Consider the following 24,655-nt stretch of genomic DNA (forward strand, 5'->3'; position numbering starts at 1 on the left):
AAGGTGACCAAAGAGGTGGATGAGGGTAAAGCAGTTGATGTGGTGTATATGGATTTCAGCAAAGCGTTTGATAAGGTTCCCCACGGTAAGTGATTTAGCGGTTTGGATCAGGAATTGGCTAGCTGTAAGAAGACAGAGGGTGGTGGTTGATGGGAAATGTTCATCCTGGAGTTCAGTTACTCGTGGTGTACCGCAAGGATCTGTTATTGGGGCCACTGCTGTTTGTCATTTTTATAAATGACCTGGATGAGGGCGTAGAAGGATGGGTTAGTAATTTGCGGATGACACTAAAGTCGGTGGAGTTGTGGACAATGCGGAAGGTTGTTGCAGGTTACAGAGGGACATAGATAAGCTGCAGAACTGGGCTGAGAGGTGGCAAATGGAGTTCAATGCAGAAAAGTGTGAGATGATTCACTTTGGAAGGAGTAACAGCATTACAGAGTACTGGGCTAATGGTAAGATATTTGGTAGTGTGGATGAACAGAGAGATCTCGGTGTCCATGTGCATAGATCCCTGAAAGTTGGCACCCAGGTTGATAGGGTTGTTAAGAAGGCGTACGGAGTGTTAGCTTTTATTGGTAGAGGGATTGAGTTTCGGAGCCAGGAGGTCATGTTGCAGCTGTACAAAACTCTGGTGTGGCCACACTTGGAGTATTGCGTACAGTTCTGGTCGCCGCATTATAGGAAGGATGTGGAAGCATTGGAAAGGGTGCAGAGGAGATTTACCAGGATGTTGCCTGGTATGGTGGGAAGGTCTTATGAGGAAAGGCTGAGGGACTTGAGGTTGTTTTGTTTAAGAGGTGACTTAATAGATGCATACAAGATGATCAGAGGATTGGACAGGGTGGATAGTGAGAGCCTTTTTCCTCAGATGGTGATAGCTTGCACTAGGGGACATAACTTTAAATTGAGGGGTGTTAGATATAGGACGGATGTCAGAGGTAGGTTCTTTACTCAGAGAGTAGTAAGGGCTTGGAATACCCTGCCTGCAGCAGTCTGTGCGGAGTTTGCACATTGTCCCTGTGTCTGCGTGGGTTTGCTCTGGGTGCTCTGGTTTCCTCCCACAGTCCAATGATGTGCGGGTTAGGTTGATTGGCCAAGCTAAATTGCCCCTTAGTGTCCCGGGATGTGTAGATTAGAGGGATTAGTGGGTAAATATGAGGGTTAGAGGGATTAGCAGGTAAATATGTAGGGATACGGGGATAGGGCCTGGGTGGGGGATTGTTGTCGGTGCAGACTCGATGGGCCAAATGGCCTCTTTCTGCACTGTAGGGTTTCTATGGTTTCTATGGATAGTAGTGGACTCGCCAACATTAAGGGCATTTAAATGGTCATTGGATAAACATATGGATGATATTGGAATAGTGTAGAGTTAGAACATAGAAAAAATACAGCACAAACAGGCCCTTCGGCCCACAAGTTGCGCCGGTCATGTCCCTACCTACCTCGGCTTATATATAGGCTTACCTACAAACCTCAATCCTATTAAGTTCCATGTACTCATCCAGAAGTCTCTTAAAAGACCCTTTCGAGTTTGCCTCCACCACCACTGACGGCAGCCGATACCATCACTCATCAACTTTCAGTGATCTATGCTCATGGGCTTTTGATTGGTTTCACTGGTCGGCGCAACATCGAGGGCCGAAGGGCCTGTACTTGCGCTGTAATGTTCTATAAAAGAAAAAATGCTGGAAAATCTCAGCAGGTCTGGCAGCATCTGTAAGGAGAGAAAAGAGCTGACGTTTCGAGTCCAGATGACCCTTTGTCAAAGCTAAAAGGCAAATAACGTGGGAGATATTTATACTGCAGGGGGAGGGAATGAAAGATGAGTCATAGCCACAGAAACCAGGGGAAAGGCTGCTAATGGCAGTCGATAGAATAGAAGGTGTGAATGGCCAAACGGCAGAGAAGCTGAAATCAGAGGATAAACTGTGACAGATGAAGATGTGGGGGGAGGGGCGGGAAGGGCGGGAGAGATAAAATTTAGAAAAGGGGGGAAGGGGAAGCAAAAGGGGAGAAAAGTTTAAGGAAAGGGAGGATAGAATAGGGGGAAAAAGTGGGGGGGGGGGAGAAAAATAAAGGAAGACAAAGAAAGAAAAGGTAGAGAACGATTAAAAATTACATGAGATGAAAACAAAGGGGTGGAGGTGGGGTAGAGCGAATCATCTGGAGTTGTTGAATTCGATGTTGAGACCGGAAGGTTGTAAAGTGCCGGAAGATGAGATGCTGTTTCTCCAGTTTGCGTTGAGCTTCACTGGAACATTGCAGCAGACCAAGGACAGACATGTGAGCAGGATCATGGTTTTTTTTTACTCACTGCCCACGAGGATGGTTAAAGCAGAAGGAAATTAGATGGGAGCTTGAGGGAAATAAGCTTGCAAGGAAACAGGAGAGAGTGAGGATTGCTCCTTAGAGAGTAGGATAGACTCGATGGGCCAAATGACCACTCTTCGGCCGTAAATAAGTTTATGGTTTGTGGAATGAAATGTCCCAATTGACTAGATAGTCTTTTAGGCCCATAATCATTCCTATTCGTGCAAATGAAGGACTTTATTTTAAAAACAGGGTGAATTTCTCTCATTAAGCTCTTGCTTTTCCGAAATATATTCTTCATTTGTTTAGTTTCCACTACAGCTGAAGAAGCTGCAATCTAAATGTCAAGAAAATAATTGTTTTAGAGTTTCATTTCCTTACAGGAATAATGGGATAAATTGGGAATTTGTTAGAATTTATGTCAACATATTGATATCTGCAAGTTTAAGCAACTGTTTATTCCATTTGGCAGCCAAACGTTCCACAGATACATGTCTAAACACCATCTGTTCCCCAGCTTTTAGAGTATGTTTTAAAATAATTCATTTATGTGCTGAGATTGAAAACATAAGGAAGGATATTGGAAAGCTTGGTCTTTGTACATGTTTAAATGCCTATTTTTATCAGTTGCCTCTTCTGCTTGCTACTTGCTTATGAGAAGAATCTGGTTTTGCTGCTAGGTTAAGGGAGATGTGGGACAGGAATGACTCAGGCTGTCTCTGGGACAGTGTTTAGCGTTGTACAATCCTTTTCTTTGATGGGAGGGGGAGCTGTGAGCTTCAAAGTGCAGAAAGCCCCTTTCAAATATCTGAGTTCCATTTGTTCTCCCTGTCCATTGGCTTTTGAGGATTAACAAAATTCAAGGAATGGGATGTTCTGCAGATTGTGAGATAATCTCCAGTGTCCAACTGCACCTGACGTGGTTGCTTTTCCTACAGTGAATATGCCAATGTAATATTATCGCTAGACTACTAATCCAGAAACTCAGCTAATGTTCTGGGGGCCCGGGTTCAAATCCCGCCATGGCAGATGGTGGAATTTGAATTCAATAAAAAAAAATCTGGAATATGTTTCTGCTTTTTTAATTAATTTATGGGACATGGGCGTCACTGGTTTTGGACAAGGGATGTGGAGAGGAATAGGAGGAAGAATTTTTTTACTCCCAGAAGAGAAAATGCTGGAAAATCTCAGCACGTCTGGCAGCATCTGTAAGGAGAGGAAAGAGCTGACATTTCGAGTCCAGACGACCCTTTGTCAAAGCTAAAATATAAAATTAGGGACGTCATAGTGTTTTAATGAAGCTGATGCAGCTATTGTTGTTGTGGGACTCCTATTTGTGGTTCCGAATCTCTCTCTCTATCCCTGGTAGTCCATATCTCAGAGAGAAGTAACAAATCTTTTCCAAATTTATTTTGTCGAAGGATAAAAAGCTTTACCATAGTGAATTGATGCTTTAGAAAGATCATGTTGTGTTTTATGTATGATGACCATTGAAATATTTCTTCTCGCTTCTTCTTTGTGTTTGGATCTGACCTGGTTCTGTCAGGAAAAGATTTTTAAAAATATTACCGCCAGCGTATTGATTCCTCTCGCAATAACGTGTCCAAAATACCTAATGGTATGCAGTATTATGGAAAAGAGAAAATGAGTGGTATCATGTTAATGTTTACTTCAAATTGATCGTTACTCATGGCGTTTAACATTGTTAAAAACAATTAATATTCTTCATCGTAATCTCTAATCACTATCATTACAGCAACTTCAGCTGCAACTTGGACTTTTATAGCATCTTTAATGTAATAAAACAGTCTTGACACATGGGCGGCACAGTGGTTAGCACTGCTGCTTTACAGCGCCAGGAACCCGGGTTCGATTCCCGGCTTGGGTCACTGTCTGTGGAGTCTGCATGTTCTCTCCGTGTCTGCGTGGGTTTCCTCCAGGTGCTTCAGTTTCCTCCCACAGTCTGAAAGACGTGCTGGTTAGGTACATTTGCCGTGCTAAATTCTCCCGGACTGGAGTGTGGCGACTAGGGGATTTTCACAGTTATTTCATTGCAGTGTAAGTTGTGAAGAGGACATGAGTTTGCAGAGAGAATAATAGTGGTTAAATGAGTGTGCAAAAAACTCACAGCTAGAGTATAATGTGGGAAAATGTAAACTTAGCCACTTTGGCAGGGAAAATAGAAACACAGAATATTATTTAAATGGAAAGAGGTTGCAGGACTCTGTAACTCAGAGAGATCTGGGTGTCCTGGTACATGAATCACTAAAGGTTAGCATGCAGACACAGCAAGCGATTAGATGGGTCAATGGAATGTAGGCCTTTATTGCAATCGAGTATGCAGATTGAGAAGTTTTACTGTAGATTAATGAGAATGCATTGGGAGTACTGGGCACAGTTAAAGCCCCCTGACTTAAGAAAGGATATACTTGAAAAAGAAGCAGTTTAGAGAAGATTCACTCCACTGATTCCTGGGATGAAGGCATTATCTTCTCAGGAAAGGTTGAGCAAGTTTGACCGAGACTTACTGGTGTTTAGAAGAATGAGTGGTGGACTTAATAAAGTATGTAAGATTCTGAGGAAGTTTCAAGGATCTTTGCTGAGAGGATGTTTCCCCTTATGGGACAGACAAACTAGGAGGCACAGTTTCAAAATAAGAAGTCTCCCACTTAAGACTAAGAGGAGGAGAAATTTCTTCTCTCAGAGGGTCATTAGTGTGGAATTCTCTCTCCCAGAGAGCAGTGGGGACTGGGTCATTAAATTTATTAGTTAGTTAGACTGATTGTTGCTCGACATGGAGTCAAGGTGGTCGAGTTGAGGCCACGATTAGATCAGCCATGACCTTATTGCATGACGGAGCCAGTTTGATGGGCCTACTCCTGTATTTATTTCATGTGTGAATGTGGGCTGGAGAGTTTACATGGAGAGAAAGATTTAAGGAGGATTAGGAGGTTAGGGAACTAAGAGGAGAGAGAACATGAGGAATTCAGATGGATGAGAAGATGCTTGGTGCAGAAGAAGCCAGTCACCTTGTGAATCACTCAGCCTCCTGATCAGAAATGAAGTTTGCAGTGGCCCTTGATATTTCTGCAGCCTTGATTAATGCAGCCTGTTTTCACGGAGAACGTTTTTGTGGCACATCTTAAACTTCTTACCAGGATAAGCTTATTTTAAAGAAACCTATGTGATAACACACACCACATTTGGATGATCGAGAATATGTGGTTTCTGTCCCTCCAACTGGGAATTGTAGCCATCATAAATGGCAAAGTTTTCTTTATTTATTGTTGAACTATTGCTGACTGATTAGCTGTATATCTGAGAGGCATACAGCACTGAGCATCACTGGATCACGTCAGCCACACCTGGAATCAAATAACTAATGGGCATGAGAAGAACCAGACCAACAATGGTTGAGGTGTTGTTTATTTGTTTCTATTCTATAACGGTGCAAAGTCTGTAACTCCAGTAAGCAGGTTGTGTAAAAACCCAGAGAGGTTTGGAGGGTTCAGCAGGACATGACATCTTGAAAATTCATTTTTGTCTGTCTCTGAACACTCCTGGAAGTCTTGATCTCATGCCCATGGAGTCAGCTCCAGTGTGTGTCAAACTTGGCACACTCTTAACCTTCCTGTACACGCTGGCTCTCAGATACAGCATTCATCAGCAGTGTAGACCTTTCTTGGCCCTGAATTTGGCATCACACATCTATTTATACTCCACAACAACATTGGCTGTCACTAGTCATCATTTCGCCCTGTTGGAAACTTGGCCATCAGATGTGTGACTCTAAGGAATCCTTTCCCCCATAAGTTTGTCTATTTAGGATCAACGTTCACAAATCAATGGGGATGAATAATGGGCCACTCACTGGCTTCTTCCAATCTAAGCAAGTTCCAACATCTCCATTACTGGCATCCCATTCAGTACTATGTTTAATTCGCTATTCATCCCGATATTTATCAGCCAACATTGACTTTCATTTCCCCGATGTGTTCATTTCAAAGTTTTTGTCTTCATCTGTAAACATCTCCTGCCTCACTTTATCCTATTTCTGTAACCTTCTCCTGCCCTCCATTTCAGCTCCCACCCTCTGTCTTTCTGTACCTGGATGTTCTTTCCTCTTATCCTCCCTGAAAGGGGAGGGAACTCTGAGAGAATTCTTACTGTAACCGATGGGATGGTGGCTGGCTGCAGTGTGTTGCGAAAGTGAACATGGAGACCACAGTTTGAGTCATTCAGTGTGTCTGTGCGTGATTGCAAATGAATGGGATGGGAGGTGGATGCTGATCTCTATTAGCTTTTGGGACCCAGTTATTTCAAAACTTTGTGAGCAATGCATCCAAAACATCAGCAGTGTAAAACATAATCTGATATCAGGTTCTGTGGAGAGTCTGACGAGGTCACTTACTTCATATGGAATGCTAAACAGTAACTGGGAAGAGCTGACGGGTTGCACTCTTGGCTTTGTTCTTTGAATCACTCTCCCATTTTGGAGAGAAGAAAAATAATTCCTGCGAGTTTTGATTTTTTTTAACGAAATGGGAGAGTGGCCCTACATTTAAGCACTGTTAATATTTCAGTAAAAATCTATCCCACTGCTTTGAGTATTTATGCTTATCCAGGATTTCATCTTAACTGTATCGCGTTCATTAATTTTGACTGGAAAATTTTAAATTAGTATACAGTCGAATAGGCTTAAATAGACATGACACACCCACATAATCTCACCATGTGCACATTAGGTAATGGTTGTGAATGTAATACAGATTTTAATGTTTCATTTGCAAGCTGTCATTCTTGTGCACCTGCTTATTATTTTCCACTTTGGACAGATGTATTCTGCCGCGTTAGCTGGGTCTCAAAAGCATCTGCATTTGTTTACTTCCATTAAAAAATCATTTGAAGGGAGTTGGCACGATGTTCTGGCATTCACCACAAATCAATGTTGTTATTTTCCACGTTGGCTTAGCGCCTGAATATTACGTGTTGACACCAACCACTGCTGTTTCTAATGGTGAAAGCTTGCCAGCCATTCATTCCAAATTATATTTCTAAAACCTTGGGATGTTTACCACAAATGGAGTCCTTAACGCCTCAGGGTGTCCTGGTTGGCAGTGCTGACCTTGATGCCCCATATTTTTAACCCCCCCCCTCATGTTTATTCCAGAACAGGACAGAATTTTTAAAAATCTAAATATTTAAACTCTCTGCCAGTAATGAATCATTGCCAAGACTATGGCAATTTCAGAGTTTAAACTCGTATTAAAGCCACAATTGATGATGAAGCAGTGACACAATGGCTGGACTTTACAGCCTCGCTTGTCCTGAAACCATAAAATCCCGCCCGAGGTCAACAGACCTTCCCATTGTCTGTCCCTCGCCTGCTCCAATTCCCGTGGCGGGCAGGCCGGTAAAATTCCGGTCAATGTTTTTAAGCAAGCTATGTAACAAGTTTATATTTTTCTTTTTCAAATTAGGAATATTGAGGCCCGCGGAGTCCTTTTGTAGGATTGTGAAATGTGGATTATAATGGATAAATATCCTGGGATATTTGCTTCGTAACTGTCAGAGAGATTTTTTAGAGCTTTATTTTATAAGCTTTACCAGTGGCTATTCAGTGCCTTCAAGATCATGAGTTGTGGATAGTCGATGACTTGTAAGCTCTACCTGCTTTTTGAAAAGAGTGTCTTTAATGGGACAAATGAGGTTGTTTCTTAATCTATTCATTATCTCCTTTCTTTCTGCACGAAATGTGTTTGTGTAATGATGGGAATCTGAAAGTTGCCATTTCAGTAGCTCAACGAGTGGACAGTCAATAATAGGTTAAGCATTTTAACTGACTCATCTGATCCTTTCAGTAAAAAATTGAACACATTCACGATCAGCTTGTGTTCATTATTGTGCAGAGACAGGGGAGGAGTTATCAGGAATGCTGGTTAAACATTGAAGGAAAGGAAGATAGAGAAGGGAGTCTGCATCATTGAAATGGACTTGACCATTATCATAGAATCTCTACAGTGCAGAAGGAGGCCATTCGGCCCATCGCGTCTGCACCGACCACAATCCCACCCAGGCCCTATTCCCATAACTCCACACATCTACCCTGCTAATTCCCCTGACACTAGGGTCAATTTAACATGGCCAATCAACCTAACCTGCACATGTTTGGAGTGTGGGAGGAAACCGGAGTACCCGCAGGAAACCCACACAGACACGGGAAGAATGTGCAAACTCCACGCAGACAGTGACCCGAGGCTGGAACTGAACCCGGGTCCCTGGCGCTGTGAGGCAGCAGTGCTAAGTACTGTGCCATCATGTTGCCCCATTAGTAAATATTATAGGCTAGAGTTAATAGAGAAGGGAGTCTGCATAATTGAAATGCACTTAGTCATGAGTAAGTATTATGAGCTAGAGTTTCCACTTGAATACTCTATCTTATATTCAGCTATTCCCTGGCACAGCAGATTAGTTCCCTGGTGCTTTGCTGTGTTTGTCATGGAAATTCCTCTTAAGGTTGCACTGTTAATATTTGTTCAGATTTGAAACTTTGGTCTGGCACCATCCATTGGTTCACAACATGCTTGTGGCACGGTGGGAATTTACATTTAGAAAGGAGCGAAAGATTGCTAGTTTCAGCAAGGCACAGGTTGTCCAAAAGGAACTGTCAACAGTCCTGTCATTGTATGGGCAGTGTCAAACATCTATAGTTGTGTATTTGATTGGTTGTCGTGAACTCCTGTAGCGCTAATTACAGCGGTACAGTTTGAAGTGATCTTTGATTTCCAGCAGGGATATCCCTTTATGGTCACTGTTAACAATTGTACTGCTCCAGGTGATGTGTTTTTTTCAAAATCAACTGACAGTGAAGGGTAGGTGTGATTGTGAATATAATGGAAATTGGTGCATGCAGTCAACATTGACAGATAGTGCTGAATGTTCCACAATTATTTTTAAATGTGAGAGCTGGGACCTTCTAATCCTTGAATTTATGATGAAGCCACAGGGTTTGTTGTTCTAGAATGACGTATTGACAAGTATTTCTTGCTGTAAACTCTTGTGTTTAGTATACTTGGAACAGTGGCAGGGATGGAATCTTGCCGGAAGAGAGGAATTCTTTGGAAATCTGAAAGGAAATTAAAAAGCACAGATGAGGTTTTGGTGCCTGAAATTCCAAAAGCAGGAAAATCTCAGCAGGTCTGACAGCATCTGTGGAGAGAGAATAGAGCCAACGTTTCGAAGGGTCATCCAGACTCGAAACGTTGGCTCTATTCTTTCTCGATGTGGAGATGCCGGCATTGGACTGGGGTAAATACAGTAAGAGTTTTAACAACACCAGGTTAAAGTCCAACAGCTTTATTTGGTAGCAAATGCCATTAGCTTTCGGAGCGCTGCTCCTTCGTCAGATGGAGTGGATATCTGCTCTCAAACAGGGCATACAGAGACAAAAAATCAAATTACAGAATACTGATTAGAATGCGAATCTTTACAGCTAATCAGGCCTTAAAGAAACAGACATTGTGAGTGGAGGGAGCATTAGGCACAGGTTAAAGAAATGTGTATTATCTCCAGACAGGTTTGTATGCCCTGTTTGAGAGCAGATATCCACTCCATCTGAAGGAGCAGCGCTCCGAAAGCTAATGGCATTTGCTACCAAATAAACCTGTTGGACTTTAACCTGGTGTTGTTAAAACTCTTACTCTATTCTCTCTCCACAAATGCTGTCAGACCTGCTGAGATTTTCCAGCATTTTCTGTTTTGGTTTCAGATTCCAGCATCCACAGTATTTTGCTTTTATTTCAAACGCAGGATTAGGACGGTTGGATGGAGAAGAGTTGGAGTAATATAAATAATGCCTTCATTCTCGTTGCTTGTTATTGTGGTACCAGATGTCTCTAATGTCATCATGTATTGAATTACTTTTTGGAGTGGGGTGATTGTTATACAGGCAAGTGTATTAGTGTCGCTGCACAAGGGACATTATTTGTGATAAATATCAAATGTATCATTGGAAATGCAGAGGTCTCGAAGGCTTGTAGAACTGCAGGAGATTAGAAGTGGAGAGCAGGGGAGGACGTGGAAGGATCTGAGAACCAGAATCAGCATTTTAAAATGGAAACGTTGATGGAGCAGGAGCCAGCGTAGGACAGTAAGAGCAATCATTGTGGGTGAAACTGGGCAGTCCTGGCATTGGAGCAGATGTTTGGGTGGAAGCTCATCTCAGAACGAAACACAACGTCAAGGTTATGAACAGACAGAGTGGGACTGCACCATTTGGCAGAGACAGGAGACAATGACTTCCATCTTCCCAATATTTGTTGGCGGAAAGTTTGGAAAATCAGGGATAGTGGAGGGATTGAGAGAGGTGGTGATGAGGTGGAGCTCAGTATCATTAGTGTAGAGACTGACATGTTTCCAGATTGTGTCAACAAGGTACAGTTTGTAGATGGGGGCAGGGGTTGTTAAGCAGAGGTAAGGATGCAAGAGTGGGAAGTAAAAACAGAAAAAGTCAACAATTAAACGTGTTTTTATGAACAAGGCCTGTGTGACTCGGTGTCAGTTAAAGAGAAGGTATTTGATGTCCGTTATAGCTGCTATAACTTGACATAGACGTGTTGCTATATAGATATTTTTAAATGTGAGGGAGTGCAGGGATATCCGCACAATAGGACAGCTGATGTGTGCAATAACATTTCTGAACTGCATTTCTGTTTTCTATGGATATGGAAGAACGGTGCTCCCGTCCCTTCTGCCCCAGTTGCTGGAGGTGGTTGGTTTCTCCATTCCTGCACCCTTAGAAGTGAGACAGAATGATGGAATGTTATTTGCAGATGAGGATATGCAGACTCATTGAGGTCTGAAATCACTTTATTGTCATGAAAGTAGATATTTTTCAAAAGGCAGGGAGGTGGGACTATCCTTCACACCTAACAGTGTTTCCTGATGATCTGTGCAGCTGGAGTGAGCACCGTAAGAAGTTGTTTGAGATAGGGGAGAGGGAAGCGTATTATGTGGCAAACTTACAGGCATTTGATACATTAACATTGCAATTGCATGCATTCTTGAGTGTAAGCTTCCCATTTCTTTTTGTGCGGCCAACATGGGTCTCCAATTCAGATCCAACAGCTAACCTGACTCTAAGTAGTCTCACAACACCAGGTTAAAATCCAACAGGTTTATTTGGTAGCACAAGCTTTCGGAGCACTGCCCCTTCATTAGGTACTCACCTGAAGAAGGAGCGGCGCTCTGAAAGCTCGTGCTACCACATAAGCCTGTTGGGCTTTAGCCTGGGGCTGTGAGACTACTTACTGTGCTCACCCCAGTCCAACACCGCCAACTCCACATCATGGCTACAACCTGACTCTGGTTAGCTCTTAACACCAGGGTTCAAATATTCCGAAATGAGGAGAAGCCTCCGACTCAACTTAGGCTGCTGATGTGTGTTAGGACCCTGAGGATGTCCCGACATGTATACATCTGTGGTATTTATGTGGGAAATGTGATTGCTGGTTTTACACTGTCCGGATAACTCTGTGATTCTAGTGGGATCAGATGGCCAGGAACACAGAGATTTGTGCTGTTGGTGCTAAAATTAGCCTGATTATTAGACGGGTTTAGTTAGAGCTTTTCATAGCTAGTATAAAAGCAGCAAAACTCTATATAAATCGGCTGGATTGTCAAACACAACAGCACCAAAGCAATGTTCAACCCCCAACTGGCAATTTCCAGCTCTCTTTCCCCCTGAGGTTGCAGTGTTTCTCCAGCAGACAGTGCTCACTCCCTCTCCCCTGCACTTCCTTTCCCAACTTACCTTCTGCAATTCCACTCCTTGTCAGGGGGTGAGGGGGAGAGTTGTGGTTGAGAGAGGTGAACACTGTCAAGTGAGGGAGTGGGTGCACACGGAGGGCAGGTACTGTCGGGTGAGGGAGCGGGTGTGAGCGTTGTCGGGGTGGAGGGTGGTGACGGAGTGGGTGTGAGCGTTGTCGGGGTGGAGGGTGGTGACGGAGTGGGTGTGAGCGTTGTCGGGGTGGAGGGTGGTGACGGAGTGGGTGCGGGCACTGTCGGGGGATGTGAGGGGATTCGGACACTATCGGCGGTTAGGAAGGATGTGTGGGTACTGTCGAGTGGAGGGAGAGGTAGTTACTGTCAGTGAGGGGAGTTATTCATGGGTGTGGCAGCTCCATTAAAAACCATGCAAGTCGATGAACTGAAGACCCTGTCTTAAGGAACGTGTCTTCTGCTCATGATGAGAAAAGGGGACATGGCCGCGTACTGACGCTCGACAACTGGTCACCTGACTGGTCATTCCAGCCCTTCTGCTGCTGTCGACATCAGAAGCTGCAAAGGCTGGAGTGTAACATGGTAAATGGGCAAATTCAGTCAGAGTCAGTATTGGACATTCTGGGACCCATATTAACACCACAGGAATATATAAACAACAAGACAAAACCAACTCTCAGTAATTCTCATATAAATGTAGCTCATGACGCACAGGAACGAAGTTGAGCTGTCAAGGACTTGATAAATGCATGAGGAGTTGATATTGTTTTCATGATTCCTTTCCATCGATCGATTAAATTCCTGGCTGTAAACATTGCCTTCGTTACTGTTCCCCTTTGGGTTAAATATAGTACAAGGGAAAAAGTTATGTTGGTAGGAAACACTTGAATCTGGGATTTGAATCATTTGGAAAAGTTTAAAAAGGATTAATTCTTATTCGGTTGAATGAAATTAAAGTTGAGCCTGTTTCTGTTTTCAATCTTGTTTCGAACTGGAGGTGAAGTTTATTTATTGTGGATAAATCATCTTGAACATATTATAAATGTTGCTTTTAATCTTTTTATGTGTGTTTTATTCCAGAATCCATACTTAGTATTTCAGTTATTACAAAGTCTACTGGATTCTCCGTGAGTATTATCTTATTTATCTGCAACATTTGGTGGACTATACATTGATTTGATTTATTATTGTCACATGTATTAACATACAGTGAAAAGTATTGTTTCTTGCGCGCTATACAGACAAAGCATACCGTTCATCGAGAAGGAAAGGAGTGCAGAATGTAGTGTTACAGTCATAGTTAGGGTGTAGAGAAAAATCAACTTAATGCGAAGTAGGTCCATTCAAAAGTCTGACAGCAGCAGGGAAGAAGCTGTTCTTGAGTCGGGTTGGTACGTGACCTCACACTTTTGTATCTTTTTCCCGACGGAAGAAGGTGGAAGAGAGAATGTCCGGGGTGTGTGGGGTCCTTAATTATGTTGGCTGCTTTGTCGAGGCAGCGGGAAGTGTAGACAAAGTCAGTGGATGGGAGGCTGGTTTGCGTAATGGATTGGGCTACGTTGACGACCTTTTGTAGAGTCTTGCGGTCTTGGGCAGAGCAGGAGCCATACCAAGCTGTGATACAACCAGAAAGAATGCTTTCTATGGTGCATCTGTAAAAGTTGGTGAAAGTCGTAGCTGACATGCCAAATTTCCTTAGTCTGCGAATGTGGTCCCGTTGTTTAAGAAGGGTAGCAGGGATAACCCGGGAAATTATAGGTTGGTGAGCTTGACGTCTGTGGTAGGGAAGTTGTTGGAGAGGATTCTTAGAGATAAGATGTTTGTGCATTAGTGACAGACAGCATGGTTTTGCAAGAGGGAGGTCGTGCCTTACAAATTTGGTGGAGTTTTTTGAGGAAGTGACAAAAACGGTTGACGAAGGAAGGGTCGTGGATGTCGTCTATATGGATTTCAGTAAGGCATTTGACAAAGTCTCACATGGCAGGTTGGTTAAGAAGGTTAAGGCTCATGGGATACAAGGAGAAGTGGCTAGATGGGTGGAGAACTGGCTTGGCCATAGGAGACAGAGGGTAGCGGTCGAAGGGTCTTTTTCCGGCTGGAGGTCTGTGACCAGTGGTGTTCCGCAGGGCTCTGTACTGGGACCTTTGCTATTTGTGATATATAAATGATTTGGAAGAAGGTGTAACTGGTGTTATCAGCAAGTTTGCGGATGACACAAAGATGGCTGGACGTGCGGATAGCGATGAGCATTGTCGGGCAATACAGCAGGATATAGATAGGCTGGAAAATTGGGCGGAGAGGTGGCAGATGGAATTTAATCCAGATAAATGCGAAGTGATGCATTTTGGAAGAAATAATGTAGGGAGGAGTTATACAATAAATGCAGAGCCATCAAGAGTATAGAAACACAGAGGGACCTAGGTGTGCAAGTCCACAAATCCTTGAAGGTGGCAACACAGGTGGAGAAGATGGTGGTGAAGGCATATGGTATGCTTGCCTTTATAGGACGGGGTATAGAGTATAAAAGCTGGAGTCTGATGATGCAGCTGTATAGAACACTGGTTAGGCCACATTTGGAGTACTGCGTCCAGTTCTGGTCGCCGCACTACCAGAAGGATGTGGAGGCGTTCGAGAGAGTGCAGAGAAGGTTTACCAGGATGTTGCCTGGTATTGAGGGTCTTAGCTATGAGGAGAAATTGGGTAAACTGGGGTTGTTCTCCCTGGAAAGACGGAGAATGAGGGGAGATCTAATAGAGGTGTACAAGTTTATGAAGGGGATAGATAGGGTGAACGGTGGGAAGCTTATTCCCAGATCAGAAGTGAAGATCACGCAGGGTCACGGGCTCAAGGTGAGAGGGGCGAAGTATAACTCAGATATTAGAGGCATGTTTTTTACACAGAGGGTGGTAGGGGCCTGGAATGCGCTGCCAAGTAGGGTGGTGGAGGCGGACACGCTGCCATTGTTTAAGACTTAGCTGGATAGTCACATAAGCAGCCTGGGAATGGAGGGATACAAACGATTGGTCGCGTTGGACCAAGGAGCGGCACAGGCTTGGAGGGCCGAAGGGCCTGTCTCCTGTGCTGTACTGTTCTTTGTTCTTTGTTCTGAGAAAGTAGAGGCATTGGTGGGGTTTCTTAACTATAGTGTCGGCATGGAGGGACCAGGACAGGTAATCTGGACACCTAAAAACTTGAAGCTCTCGGCCCTTTCTACTTCGTCCCCGTTGATGTAGACAGGGGCATGTTCTCCTTTACGCTTCCTGAAGCCGATGACAATTTCCTTCGTTTTGTTGACATTGAGGGAGAGATTATTGTCACCGCACCAGTTCACCAGATTCTCTATCTCATTCCTGTACTCTGTCTTGTCATTGTTTGAGATCCGACCCACTACGGTGATGTCGTCAGCAAACTTGAAGATCGAGTTGGAGGGGAATTTGGCCACACAGTCATAGGTGTATTGATGTCAAGTTAAAGCCTCCCTGGCTCTCTTTAGGGCTGATGACTCTTCACAATGTTCATCAATAACTTGCTGTTAAAATACTGACAAATAACTTGCTGCTCATACCATGACGCTATTGCAAGTTATGGGTGCAAGGCAAATTGGTTGCTTTTTCAAGGATCTAGACCAAGTAAACAGATGGGGTTGAGGAATGATAGATAATCATCAGTTGATGCAAATTGGAACACAATCATTTTATCCTTTTGCACACGAGGGAAAGCAGTTTTGGGCATTAACCATTCACAAAATGGAGTTGTGTCTGAAAGAGCCTGAGGGGTATGGGCAAGGTAAATAGCGAGAACCTGTTCCCTCAAGAGTACACCAAGAATTAAAAGGGCACAGATTCAAAATAATGGCCAAAAGGAGTAAAAGTGATGTGAGGAAACATTCTTTTCAACCAGAGGCTGGTTGGAGTCTGAACAAACTTCCTGAGAGGGTGGTGGAGGCAGGTGCTATCGAGATATTCCAAAGGGAATTGGATTGCTATCTGAAAAGAAAGGATGCACAAGAAAACAGGGATAAGGCCAAGGAATGGGACTGGGTAGAATGCTCTTTCAGTGAGCCAGTTCAGGCTCAATGGGCCGAAAGGCCCCCTTCTGCATTGTAAAGAGTCTGTGATTCTGATTCTCTGGTGCCAATTGTGTGTCACATTCCAGACATCACCTTCTCATCATTCACATTTACCCTAAAACAACTTTCAAGGTCAGAGCTAATATGCCCACAAACATCAACTTTTCATGCATCTAGTCACTGGGATCATCATGAAAGGTTTAGCACTCTGCTGTGGAACCACTCAGAACATTGAGATGCTCATAGAGAGGAGCAGGGAAGAACACCCTGTTGGTGGACTGCTTCTTTATCCTGAATATTGGAATGGATTCCTCCCATTCCCAGGGATTTATACATCTTCAGCATTTTTTATGGTTTCACTGTTGGTGTCTGCAAAGATTATTTCAATCATTAAATGGCATTTTACTGGAATGTTCTACAGTGAATACTTTGGAAAAATTGAATTTATTCTTTATTTATTGCTCATTCTCAATTTCACCCTTGTTCTTGCACAGGAAACATTTTATTCCGTTGTGTTTAATATCCTCGTTCTGAGTTACCTCTATACCTGGCTTATCATTCTCTTTCTGTAATATTAGTTTTTGAACCTAAATCAGCACCGAACAGTTTTCCTGTTCCCTCCATACTGTCCCAATTAATTGAAGCTCGAGTGTAGCTCAAGTTAGATGAAATAAAATTGGCCTCTGCTGACCATTTAAGCGCCCTCAAGTCAAATATAACACAGGAAATCCCTCCTTGACCCAGACTATCAGTATAATTTTTCGATTTCTCACACTCCAGTGTTGATGTTCTGAGTGAGCTGTCTGCAATATTAACAGTCTGTGCAATAGGTTCACGTTCCTGGGAATTGGATTGCCACAGCCGCTACCACATTTTGGTTCAAACTCTTCGGGCAGTGGAAGCAGCAGAGGTTTATGAAACCAAAAGAGAAAATGCTGGAAAATCTCAGCAGGTCTGGCAGCATCTGTTAGAAGAGAAAAGAGCTGATGCTTCGAGTCCAGATGACCTTTTGTCAAAACTTTCAAAAAGGTCATCTGGACTCGAAACACCAGCTCTTTTCTCTCCTTACAGATGCTGCCAGACCTGCTGAGATTTTTCCAGCGTTTTCTCTTGGTTTCAGATTCCAGCATCCGCAGTACAAAGAAAATTACAGCACCGGAACAGGCCCTTCGACTCTCCAAGCCTGCCCCGACCATGCTGCCCGACTGAACTAAAACCCTCTACCCTTCCGGGGACCATATCCCTCTATTCCCATCCTGTTCATGTATTTGTCCAGACGCCCCTTAAAACTCACTACCGTATCTGCTTCCACGGCCTCCCCCCGGCAGCGCGTTCCAGGCACCCACCACCCTCTGTGTAAAAAGAATTGCCTCGTACATCTCCTTTAAACCTTGACCCTCGCACCTTAAACCTATGCCCCCTAATAATTGACTCTTCCACCCTGGGAAAAAGCTTCTGACTATCCACTCTGTCCATGCCCCTCATAATCTTGTAGATTTCTATCAGGTTGCCCCTCAACCTCCGTCATTCCAGTGAGAAGAAACCAAGTTTCTCCAACCTCTCATAGCTAATGCCCTCCATACCAGGCTGGTAAGTCTTTTCTGTACCCTCTCCAAAGTCTCCACATCCTTCTGGTAGTGTGGCGACCAGAATTGAACATTATATTCCAAGTGCGGCCTAACTAAGGCTCTATAAAGCTGCAACATGACTTGCCAATTTTTAAACTCAATGCCCCGGCCGAGGAAGGCAAGCATGCCGTATGCCTTCTTGACTACCTTCTCCACCTGCATTGCCACTTTCAGTGACCTGTGTACCTGTACACCCAGAGCCCTCTGCCTATCAATACTCTTAAGGATTCTGCCATTTACTGTTTATTTCCTATCTGGATTAGACCTTCCAAAATGCATTATCTCACATTTGTCCGGATTAAACTTCATCTGCCATCTCTCCGCCCAAGCCTCCAGCTGATCTATATCCTGCTGTATCCTCTGATGGTCGTCATCGCTATCCGCAAATCCACCAACCTTTGTGTCGTCCGCAAACTTACTAATCAAACCAGTTACATTTTCCTCCAAATCATTTTTATATATATATATATATATAAATATATTACAAACAGCAAAGATCCCAGCACTGATCCCTGAGGAACACCACTTGTCACAGCCCTCCATTCAGAAACACACCCTTCCACTGCTACCCTCTGTCTTCTATGACTGAGTCAGTTCTGTATCCACCTTGCCAGCTCACCTCTGATCCCATGCGACTTCACCTTCTGCACCAGTCTGCCATGAGGGACCTTGTCAAAGGCCTTACTGGAGTCCATGTAGACAACATCCACTGCCCTACCCTCATCAATCATCTTTGCCACTTCCTCGAAAAACTCAATCAAGTTTGTGAGACACGACCTCCCCTTCACAAAACCATGTTGCCTCTCGCTAATATGTCCACTTATTTCCAAGTGGGAGTAAATCCTGTCTCAAAGAATCCTCTCCAATAATTTCCCTACCACTGATGTAAGGTTCACGGGCCTTTAATTACCTGGATTATCCTTGCTACCTTTCTTAAACAAAGGAACAACATTGGCTATTCTCCAATCCTCCGGGACTTCCCCTGTAGCCAGTGAGGATACAAAGATTTCTCTCAAGGCCCCAGCAATTTCCTCCCTTGCCTCTCTCAGTATTCTGGGGTATATCCCATCAGGCCCTTTAATTTGCCCTTTTAATTAAGAGGTTAATTTGCTTTTATTACAGCAGGGGTTTATTCTGGCTGGACCATGAACCCAGTGCATCTTTAGTGATTCTTTAGAATCCTAGGCAGTTTCAGTTCCTGAAATCAAGTGGGATTAGGGTCATGTAAGATGTCAGCATTTAAACATGATCAATATTGTAGACAATATTGAGAGACAATATTGTCTACAATATTTGTACAATATTAACAGTCTGTGCAATGGGTTCACGTCCCTAGGAATTGGATTGCGACAGCCTCTAGCACATTTTGGTTCAAACTCTTTGGGCAGTGGACGCAGCAGATGTTTATGAAACCAAAACAGATGGGAATAGAGGGATACGGTCCCCAGAAGGGTAGGGTGTTTTAGTTCAGTCGGGCTGCATGGTCGGCGCAGGCTTGGAGGGCCGAAGGGCCTGTTCCTGTGCTGTAATTTTCTTTGTTGTTTGATCAAAGTTGCCTCAAACACATTATCAAATACAGGCCTTTGCACACAAGATTGTGAACTTCTTTCGATCAGTCAGCCGAAGCAACAAAAAGTATGTGGCTTCATAATGCTGGACCTGATTATGTTAACAGTGGCCCAATAAATGTCACAAATTCAGTAGATTTTAAGTAAATGTTCAGTTGTAAGTGACTGGGGACAGTTTTGGGTAAGCAGCACCCTCTCAGGAGGATAGGTACTTCATATTTAATCTGCTTTCCTGTCAAAGAAACTGAAGGAAGCACTTGGAGAGACTGAAAGTGAAGTTAACCAACTTGACCTCCAAGTTTAACCCTGGCCACCCAGCTTTTATTCCAGGTTTGCGGGTTAGGTTGATTGGCCATGCTAAATTGCCTCTTAGTGTTAGGGGGATTAGCAGGGTAAATATGAGAGGTTGTGGGAATAGGGCCTGGGTGGGATTGTGGTCAGTGCAGACTCGATGGGCCGAATGGCCTCCCTCTGCACTGTAGGGATTCTATAATCCTATGAAACACGGACTGGAATATACAGTTTTGGTCTCCTTATCTGTAAATAGATATATTTGCATTAGGAGCAGTTCAGCGTAGGTTCACTCAACTCACTTCTTGCACGAAGGAGTTATCTTATGAGGAAAGATTGAACTGGTTGGTTCTGTAGCCGTTGAAGTTTAGAATGATGAGAGGTGATCTTATTGAAGCAAGTAGGATCCTGAAGGGACTTGGCTGAGAGGATGTTTCCTCTTAATAAGAACATAAGAACATAAGAAATAGGAGCAGGAGTAGGTCATCTAGCCCCTCGAGCCTGCCCCGCCATTCAATAAGATCATGGCTGATCTGAAGTGGATCAGTTCCACTTACCCGCCTGATCCCTATAACCCCTAATTCCCTTACCGACCAGGAATCCATCTATCCGTGATTTAAACATATTCAACGAGGTAGCCTCCACCACTTCAGTGGGCAGAGAATTCCAGAGATTCACCACCCTCTGAGAGAAGAAGTTCCTCCTCAACTCTGTCCTAAACTGACCCCCCTTTATTTTGAGGCTGTGCCCTCTAGTTCTAGCTTCCTTTCTAAGTGGAAAGAATCTCTCCACCTCTACCCTATCCAGCCCCTTCATTATCTTATAGATCTCTATAAGATCCCCCCTCAGCCTTCTAAATTCCAACGAGTACAAACCCAATCTGCTCAGTCTCTTCTCATAATCAACACCCCTCATCTCTGGTATCAACCTGGTGAACCTTCTCTGCACTCCCTCCAAGGCCAATATATCCTTCCGCAAATAAGGGGACCAGTACTGCACACAGTATTCCAGCTGCGGCCTCACCAATGCCCTGTACAGATGCAGCAAGACATCTCTGCTTTTATATTCTATCCTTGTGGGAGAGACAAGAGCGAGAGCCCACAGTTTAAAGTTTAGACAGAGCTGAGGATTTTTTGTCTCTCAAGAGGGCCATTAGTCTGTGAAATTCTCTTTCCCAGAAAGCATTGGAGACTGGGACATTTAATTTATTCAAGGCTGAGTTTGACAAATTTTTGGTCAACAAGGGAGTCGAGGGTAATGGGGGAGAGGTAGGAAGATGGAGTTGAGACCACTATCGGATCAGCTGCGATCTTACTAAGTGATGGACTGAATACCTACTCCTGTCCAGAGTTCCTCACAGCCCAACCTCGACAACATCTTAGCAAATCACTTCCAAACTAGGAGCAAGATCATAGATTCATAAGACAGAAAGAGACAGAATCCCAACAGTGCAGAAGGAGGCCCTTCGGCCCATCAATCTGCACCAACTCAGCATCTTATCAGATTCGCATTAACCCCATAATCCTGTACATTTAGCATGGCCAATCCACCTAACCTCCGCATCTTTGGACTGCGGGAGGAAACCGGAGCATCTGGACGAAACCCCTGCAGACATGGGGAGAATGTGTAAACTCCACACAGACAGTGACCCAAGGTTGGAATTGAACCGGGTCCCTGGCACTGTGGGGTAGCAGTGCTAGCCATTGTGCCACCATACCGCCCCTTGAAAGCTGCAATGTTCCAACCAGGGAGGGAAGCAATCAAGGAATAAAGATTTGAGTTCTCAGAAAAGATTGGTTAAGCCAGATCTTTTTCTTTCACAATATGTTTAAATTCCGAGTCAGTTGGATTGATATGCTGGAAGATTGCCAGAGGGCCGGACAGGTTTCATTACTTTCAAAGAAAATTATTTTGTTTCAACTTTTTCTTCCCCTGGAGAGCTAGAGGATTTGAAAAAAATTTTGCTTTAAATAAGTATTCGGCACGCTGCTAATTTTTTATGAAACAGTTGACAGCTAAAATCTATTTTGAAACCTGGAGATGTAGTTTATTGTGCAGAGAATTAATCTGAATGTTTTACATATTAAACATGTTTCTGTAAGACTAACCAGCTGTCAAAATGTTACAAAAAAGACTTCTCCACTGTGGGTTTTCTTAACTCAAAGTAGAAACTGTTAGGGCGAATGCATATAAAAAATACACACAGTTGGATTTATTTTAATGAATAACAATATTCTGATGTTTGTTAAGTTATGTGTGGACTAGGTAATGATGCACATTTTTTATTATGTGTCAACTTCTGAACAGCTGGGCACTTTTTAATGATTTAACCATTTAGGGAACATTTGTATCAGTCAGTGTACAGGGTAAGTTTTAAAAATTCAGTTATGGGATATGGGTATGGCTGGCTAGACCAATATTTGTTGCCCATTCCTAATTGCCCCTTGAGAAGATGCTATAGGTACACCCACAGTGCTGTTAGGGAGGGACTTCCAGGATTTTGACCCAGCGACAGTGAAGGAACAGCCGATACATTTCCAAGTCAGGATGGTGAGTGACTTGGAGGGGAACCTCCAGGTGGTGATGTTCCCATGGAAATGGCCCACTGCACCATTCAATATGATCATGGCTGATCTTCTATCATGATACCATATTCCCACTTTCTCCACATACCCTTTGGCACCTTTAGAGTCTAGAAATCTATTTCCTCCTTTAATATATTTAGTGTCTTATCCTCCGTAGTCTTCTGCGCAGAGAATTCCACAGGTTCACCACCCTCTGAGTGAAGAAATGTTTCCTCATCTCAGTCCCCATATCCAGAGACTGTGTCCCCTGAACTTAGTGTCTACTGTTTACTGTGGAACGATTATTATGCACACTCAACAACAGCTTACATTTATATAGTACCTGTACAGCATCCCACAGTAGTTTTATTATTTGTCTTCACTATTATCCATCAGTATGTTTGAAGAATAGAGTCTTAGACAAGATATCTCCCTATTGCGTAGACCTCTTCCTGTTTGTTAATAAATATGGAGCAAGAGAGGTTTTGACTCGATTCACACTCTTTTTATTGTCTTTGTGTCTATGGTTCTGATATTGTTGTCTTGTAAGTGCAAAGCAAAGATGTGAAGACACCCATCCACCAAAGAATGAGGGGTCCCTTCTATTACGATGCGTAATGAAGCTTTTTGTTACTTTGCTAAATTAGAATGAATTACAGTCCCACAATTTCTTCAATATACCAGCTTAGTTCCAGCAGCACTTGCCTTAAAGTAACATGATTGTGGTTTCAAGCTCCTCTGCAGGACTTGAACATTTAACCATGGCTGACATTCTAGCGCAGTGCTGCCGGGACAGTGTCTTTTGGAGTATATGCTAAATGAAGCCTGTGTCTACTGGTTCAAAGTGAATTTAAACCACAGTTGGAATTCTCCCCGTGTTTGCATGGGTTTCCTCCGGGTGCTCCAGTTTCCTCCCATAGTCCGAAAGACGTGCTGGTTAGGTGGATTGGCCATGCTAAATTCTCCTTCAGTGTACCCGAACAGACGCCTGAGTGTGGCGACCAGGGGATTTTCACAATAACTCCATTGCAGTGTGAATGTAAGCCTACTTATTGCACTAATAAAATAAACTTTATTTCTCTGTTCTTGAATGGCTAAAAGGTTAACTTACATGAGTTGACTTTAAAATATGCTTACTGAAAGCAGAAGATTTCCAAATGAAATAATTTAATTGCTTTATAGATGTCAACACGAAACCAAAGCTGCCTTTAAAAAGAACGCACCTTTGGAATAAAAATGATGTCGCTGTGGGGGTAGATTTGTATATGTTTCCAATTCTTAAATATATAAAATGAACACTGAACACAAGGAGATCTTACAACAGTTTGGCTGGGGTCCCAAAAATAACACGTCTTGAAGTTGCAATGAGATATTCTGTTTGGATTTTCTCGATCAAGAGTGGGGTAGAATGCATTCTGTTTTATTTCATTACACATGGTGAAAACGACATTTTATGTTGGAGCTAATTTGCCCGGGGTAAAATGTTTACTGCCTTCCCTTATTAATCAGGTGTGCACAGAGGATTGCCAGAGGATTGTTGGATGTTTGATATGAACTCTGATGGTATCTTGCAAATTTTTGCATCTCAAAAGCTGTTTTAAAAATAGAATAATTTCTGCTCAGGTGCTGTTTACAACAGAATTTAATTTACCAGACAATATAATGGTATCTAAATTGCACAACCTGTCAGTATTAACAATTGATGCTGTTATTGATGGTTTGCAAGTAGATGTTAACATATTTTGTTCAATAATATATTATCGCTATGATCAGAATAGTTGAATCCCAGAATGAGGCCATTTAGCTTATTGTAACTGCACCAGCTGTGTGAATGAGCAATCACTCGGTGTCATTTATCAACATGGTACAGGCCTATTTATTATCACCACAAATAAAGATACCCAAAGAACATTTTTGCAAAAGCTTGAAGATAGACTAGAAGGGAACACTGTACAATTAAAATTGACCGGGATTCCATAGTTGCAGCAAAATTGGACATATTTTTAAAAATTCATTCACGAGCTTTGCTGGCTAGGCCAGCATTTATTACCCATCCCTAATTGGCCTTGAGAAGGTAGTGATGAGCTGCCTTCTTGAACAGCTACAGTCCATGCAGTGTAGATACACCCACAGTGCTGTTAGGGATGGGTTTGACCCAGAGACAGTGATGGAACGGCCAATATATTTAAAAGTTTATTTATTAGTCACAAGTAGGCTTGCATTAACACTGCAATGAAGTTACTGTGAAAATCCCCTAGTCGCCACACTCCGGCGCCTGTTCGGTTACACTGAAGGAGAATTTAGCATGGTCAGTGCACCCTAACCAGCATGTCTTTCAGACTGTGGGAGGAAACCGGAGCACTGGAGGAAACCCATGCAGACATGGGGAGAACATGCAGACTCCGCACAGTGACCCAAGCCGGGAATTGAACTCGGGTCCCT

The 24,655-nt window shown here is 43.3% G+C and overlaps 1 protein-coding gene across 6 annotated transcripts in view; it reads left to right on the top strand.

Moving 5' to 3' along the window:
* Positions 1 to 24,655, top strand: part of vps8 (VPS8 subunit of CORVET complex) — a 651,220-nt gene that overhangs the window by 192,422 nt on the left and 434,143 nt on the right. For all 6 annotated transcript variants that reach the window (XM_078229111.1, XM_078229112.1, XM_078229107.1 and 3 more), the window contains one exon: positions 13,174 to 13,220. In XM_078229111.1, the coding sequence (XP_078085237.1) occupies positions 13,174 to 13,220 (47 nt within the window). The remainder of the gene's footprint in view (positions 1 to 13,173; positions 13,221 to 24,655) is intronic.

Source organism: Mustelus asterias, chromosome 14 (genome assembly GCF_964213995.1).
Source record: "Mustelus asterias chromosome 14, sMusAst1.hap1.1, whole genome shotgun sequence".
In the NCBI taxonomy this organism is placed as follows: Eukaryota; Metazoa; Chordata; class Chondrichthyes; order Carcharhiniformes; family Triakidae; genus Mustelus; species Mustelus asterias.